Raw genomic sequence first — 6,000 nt, forward strand, 5'->3', positions numbered from 1 at the left:
TGAGGATTCTATAGGCAGAACCTGATGACAGACATCATCTAGTTTAATAACCACAATCTAGGGAACAGTTGTGCTGTCTAGGTGCCCTTGACACTCAGTCTCCTGAGTTCAGGATACTGGAGACTCACCACCTGTTTCACCACCTGTGGCTATGTTACACAACACAATTCTCTTGCTTCTCGATGCCCTCCATTAACCATTTATTAAAACTCATGCTAAAAAGGTGACTTATGACATTAACTTCTCACAAATCCATCAAACGTCTCATTCTGTGGCTCAGCTGCTCAATTCTGGCTGAATGATTTGCACATTAGGGAGACTAGTTTCTCTCTTCCTAACCAGGCTCGCAATAAGCCATGTGCAGTTTTGTGCAGACTTCAAACCCTGCAGTTTCTATGAAGTTACTTCTTAAGTTAGTTTGATTAATTGGAGGTTACCTCACTGAAAACACTAAACAAGTGAGGAAACCCTAACTAAAAATGATCGGTTTTATTAAAAAACAAAGTTGCTTTAAATTATCTATTAATTAGAAAAGAACACGTAATTATTACAGAAAAATTTGAAAAGCAACTAAAAAGAAAGTTAAAATCACCCACAATGGTACTATCTAAAGAAAAGAATGTTCCTGTTGATACATAACTTCAACCTCTTTTTCCTGAGTGTGTATTCGTGTGCACATGTAGGGAAAGGGAGATTCACTTGAACAGGATGAACCTGATACCACTTTGAACTGAGTAACTTTGCAAGTTTCCGGGGAGTAAAACTTACTGATTGGCCAACTGTTCATCAAGGCATTTTTTCAAGGTACTTCCCTTGAAGTGTACAGGGCAGGGAGAACATCTTGCACAACAGAGAAACCATCTGTACTTCCCTGATTCTATCCATGCATATTGACCTCTGTGCCTGAAGAAGCCTCCCTCACCTTGTCTTCAATATCCCTTGCTCTCTCTATGCCTCTCTTCCCACCTCCCTCAACCTGGCAGCTGGCCTCAGTGTTCTCAGTGTTCCTACACCTGTGTGCTTAGCAAGTGGCAAATGGCAGAGCAATCACAGTGTGATTGGGTTTGTGCACATCTGTAAAACTGGTGCTTCAGAACAGTCAGGACAGGGGTTTCAACTTTGTACACCCACGCCCATACAAAGGATACCATGAAGATAGTGCAGACTCATGGTTGGAGTGTGGACTGTGGAGGCAGACTACGTGGTTTTGAATTCTGCCCCCACTGCTTACCAGCTGTGACCTTGGGCTCATTAGTTACCCTCTGTATGTCATGGTTTCTTTATCTTTGATACAAAGATAATTATGGTACATGGGTGGATTATTGGTGGGAGGGCTTCATATAATGGGAACAATAACTAGAGAAAGATGACCCATAACATAAGAGATAAAATTTTAAAAAGCATAATAATGGTACTTACCTTGCAGGATTATAATAAGGATTAAAGAAATTAATACACAATGAATATTATTAAAAGTTTAAAAAATGTCCTAAACATGATAAAGCACTACATAAATGTTTGAGATTATTATGCTCCGAGATTAGTATAAATACTGAGATTTAAGCAAAAGCACTAAACTATATTCCATGAGACTTTCAGATTTTATAGTCTTTTTACTCAGCAGTGAGAGAACTGAAGATTCACATAATTAGTCCTAGTTGCAGTTTTCTTTGTACACACAAACAAGTATTTGGTCTGGCATTCCTCTCTGACTACAATAGAAAATAGCCGTTCTCTTAAAACTATATTGGAATAATGCTGCTCCACTATTAAATGGAAAAGTTGTTATTAGATGAATATTCTAAGCACTAATTTGCTGTTCCCACATGAAAGACACTCATTAACTATGAAAAAATGCACACCTCAGAGTAAAGCATTGATGCCTTTCTGACTCACTTACCCTACCCCACCTCCCCCAGTTCATTAGCAAGCTTCTTTGGAGAGTCAGCCCACTTCAGTTCAAGGGGGTGACCTCTGACTATGCAATATTTTCTCTGAGTCACCTCAGACTAACCAGATGGAACTAGCCCAAAATCTCACACAGCTGCTGAGTTTAAAGTTTACACTCAGTTGCTAATTACTTATCAGGAGCCTGATTCCAACACAGAAGTGGAAACTTGCAGGTTTCAATTAATTCAGCTGGAAACAAATAACTGAACTAAAAAATGATAGACAACTTAAACACATTTCTTAGGCCTTTCAAAAATGTTAAAAGATAAGATGTTAAAATAAAGAACACATTATTTTAGAGTAAGTTGCAAAAAAAGTTTAATTCTCTTATTTTGAAAATATATACTTGCTTAAATATTAATTCTCTTATTTTGAAGGTATAGACTTGCTTAAATATTCATCTAAGCTTTGCTATAAAAATATATAGGGACCTCCCTGGTGGCCCAAGGGTTAGGATGCAGCACTGCAAGCTTGCTGCAGCTGCTTCAGTGCAAGTTGGATCCAAGGCCCTGGAGGTGACATGACACATCAGATCTCACCTGTCTCACCCACTGCTCCCCTTAGCAGTGTACTTCATCAATCTGCCTTCTCTGTCCCCCACACTGTCTCTGGTGAAGCTTCTCACTACCCCTGCATCTCTGGCCTGTACCCCAGTTCTATATGCATAAATAAATCTTTAAATAAATCAGCATCCTGACTTCCTAGAATTAGACGAATCTTCAACAACAACTTAAGGTACAGCATCAGCTAGTTGGAGCTGGGCTGGCTCTATAAGTTGTCTACTTTAAAGCAAAATCAAGTTTGCTATTCATTTATCCTTTGTATCTTAAAACTTAAAATAAAGCGGGCACCTTCCTTGATTCCACAAGAAAGGGAGACTATCTCTATAATTCCAAACCAAATGACTAGATGAGAATTGTTTTAAAGAGCTCTTCAGCTCTGCCTGTTCTGCCTTAACTTGTGTGTTCAGTGTGGGGAAGTCAAATATACTCTTAGAAAAACACCTGTGACCCACAGTCTCTAACCAATAAAAATATTTTCAATATGAAATAAAAATTGAGATCAAGGAGTAAACTAAAGTTTTCTTAATCAAGCATGACTTATTTTTCTGTGAAAATCATTCTGACCTGAAAAGTAACTATTGCCTTTCAGGTTTAAATAATAAAATTTCGATGAACAATTTAAACTGTGGTATAAAGAAACTTGGGAGGTTCTGCATCCATGTTCCTTACTGTCTGGTAGCATGGCCTTAAGCAATATTTTCCCTCATTGCATCTCCTGATTTGCAAAAAAACAAAAGTGACGGCACCTTTCAACCTCAAAGGGTGAGAGGACCAGAACTGGTATCTGGGAAGGGGTTGTGGGATCTCCACACGTGTTTATACTCTGCCTTTCCAGCAGAGGCTTGCTGAGGACTCCTGGAGTCCTGAGATATAGATGCTGAAAGGCACTGCAGGTACTCCATCCTGAGAACTGACTGCTTAGAAACTAAGCATACCATTCTCTCCAGCGACTAGTACCTGACGCCGTCTTATTTTAACAAACACATTCCCTGTCCCCAGTAAATTTAAACTAGAGCTGGACCCAGAGAGAACAGAGAAGACAAATAGGCCAGAGGATGTGGTGTCTAAAGGAGACCTCTCCGCCACTTACAAACAGGGTCTTCCATTTTCAAGGGTCTTTTCAAGCGGATGCTGGCTGGTATCGTCTTCTCGATCAGTTCCTCAATGCTCTAAAATTAAAACCAAGTCCGTGAAAACTAAAGGCAGAGGAAAGTGCTTCTGAGTTAAAGGAGTCACTTCTGCCTTTTGCACCTACAAAGGCTTGTGGGAACCTCACTTAAATCGCCCGATTAAGGTTTCTTTTTAAAAAGAAAAGAACAACCTTGAGCAAGTCAGAAATCACTCGGAGGAAAGAAAATAATGAAGAGGGAAGTGATTCGATCATTCCGGAGATAATCCAATAAGCAAGGAGGTCCCCATCTTGCAAAGTTAGGGCTCATCAGCAGGGCGACTTGGGTTGAAAAACATTCTGTTTTCAGGCGCAAAGAGAGTGTAGGAGTAATTAAGCTGGTGGGAGAAGTCTGGGGAACCCCGACCAAGCACTCGGATGTGCTTCCACCCCACTGCGGAGGAGCTGGGCTGGGGTGGCACCAGAAGAGGAGAGCTCGGGGCCGGGGCAGGGAGCCTACTCCAGAAGAACCAGGGCAGGACTGAGTGAGGCCCCGAAGGGCCAGGTGGGGTTCCTTACCGTGAGCCCTAGGGCCTGTAGCATCTCCCTCTGGTCTTTGTCCCCAGGGCCGATGTGCCTCCGAGCAAAGTCGTCGTGTCTAGGCAGGAGGCGCTCGAGGAGGCGCGAGGCCCCAGACCCGCCGCTGTCCCCTCCGCCGCTATTGCTGTCACGACCGCTAGACACCCAGCGCGGTCCCATGCCTCCAGTCAGTCGGCGGCCACTAACTCCGCAACCCAGACGCATCCCCCAGGCCCTGGCGTAAGTCTGCATGGTCGCAAGTACTGTTGCCTGCTCTAGCCCGCTAAAATCAACCGCGCTCCGGGTCCCACTTCTAATCGCGGTTACCCGAGTGGAAGCTGCGTCTGTCCGGCGCCCTTAACCGTTGGGCTAATAGTGGGACAGATGAAGGGATGCTTGGATAAAATGAATGGGCACCGCGCTCTAGGTTCTAGCAAAGTTGTTGCTCCACGCGAGGCACCTGCTCCGCACACTTTAAGCGTCTCCCTGGGGGCGGGCAGTGGGATGGGACCAGCAAACGTTGGGCCAATGGGAATGGACAGAGAGGCAGGGGCGGGACAGACTCCACCAGGTCCCCACTCCCTACCCCCTTCTTAAGCGCTCTGCGGAATCCCACTGATCCTGATCCTGGCCTGGAGTCTGCTTTACTCTTTCTTGCACCGATACCGGGGGAGGGGGAGGGGAAGGTGGGGAGGGTCAGGGGGCGGTTCAGGAGACACAGGCGCTTCGTGCTTTATAGGACTCACTAGAGATAAAAGATACTTCTGATAGGGAGCCACAGTCAGAGAGTTCAGAGAGTCAGAGAGTCGGTCCCTGTTCATTAATTTCAAGGTTACTTCTTGGGAATTTCTTTCTTATGGGATCTTAAGCAAGTTATTCAGTTTCTAAGCTTGTTTTATCCATCTCACAGAGCTGAATGGGACTTAAACATACCTGAAAAAAGCTAATGTAACAACAGGCTTGATGACAGGCTCATCCTAAGACCTGCTTACCTGAATCGGAAGCCACAGTGCTAGAAAGTCCTGAGAAACAGTAATAGTATTCTTGATGAATGCTGGTGCTAAATGTGTGAACTAATTTGAGAGGGAGAAATTCTTATGGACTACTTACTGCCTGGTAGGCCCCCACAATTCATAGGTTTTTATCTCTAGGATTCCCATGACTCCCGGAGCTGGAGAACCAAGACATATCCCCTCACAGCACTGAAATATGTCCAGTCTTCTTTTAAAAAAGGTCTTCCCTTCAAGGAAAGGATTTTTACCAGAGCTTTATCCCAACAATGTAAGGGAATTCCTCCTACTCCTGTCCCCACTAGTCTTCTTGTCTTATGTGATAGGGAAAAATTGTCAACAGGATTTAATGCTTCAAGGAAATAGTTTGAGAACCCTGAGCCAGAAAAGGAGTACAGGGCAGGGCTGGAAGTGTGGGAGCTATGTCACTGGGAAAATATTTGGAAGTTTACAGCCCAAAACATAATCACAAAAACATTAATAGTGGGCTCTCCCTGGTGGCTCAGTGGGTTAAAGCACAGCACCATGAAGCTATTGCAGCCACTGCAGCACAAGTTCAATCCCTGGTGGCAGAAGTAACTTACATGGCATGGCAGACCTCTCCTCTCCTGGTCACTGCTCCCTTCAGCAGTATGCTTCAGTACATCTGCCTGTTCTGCTCCCCACTATCTGGTGAATATTCTCACCCCCTGCACCTCTGGCCTATACCCCAATTCTGTATACATCAATAAAAAATCTCTAATAAAAAACATTAATAGTTAGGGCCTCCCTGGTGGTGCAAGGAGTTAAA

At 43.8% G+C, this 6,000-nt stretch overlaps 1 protein-coding gene across 1 annotated transcript in view; it reads right to left on the reverse strand.

The window, feature by feature from the left end:
* GLDC (glycine dehydrogenase (decarboxylating)) overlaps window positions 1–4,604 on the reverse strand; it is a 68,637-nt gene extending 64,033 nt beyond the window's left edge. The window contains exons 1-2 of the mRNA XM_004677653.2: window positions 4,201–4,604; window positions 3,604–3,682 (exon numbers count right to left, since the gene is read on the reverse strand). Of these exons, the coding sequence (XP_004677710.1) occupies window positions 3,604–3,682; window positions 4,201–4,452 (331 nt within the window). The 5' untranslated portion in view covers window positions 4,453–4,604. The remainder of the gene's footprint in view (window positions 1–3,603; window positions 3,683–4,200) is intronic.
* Between the last annotated feature and the right edge of the window lie 1,396 nt (window positions 4,605–6,000).

Source organism: Condylura cristata, unplaced genomic scaffold (genome assembly GCF_000260355.1).
Source record: "Condylura cristata isolate star-nosed mole 26May11 unplaced genomic scaffold, ConCri1.0 scaffold00006, whole genome shotgun sequence".
NCBI lineage: Eukaryota > Metazoa > Chordata > Mammalia > Eulipotyphla > Talpidae > Condylura > Condylura cristata.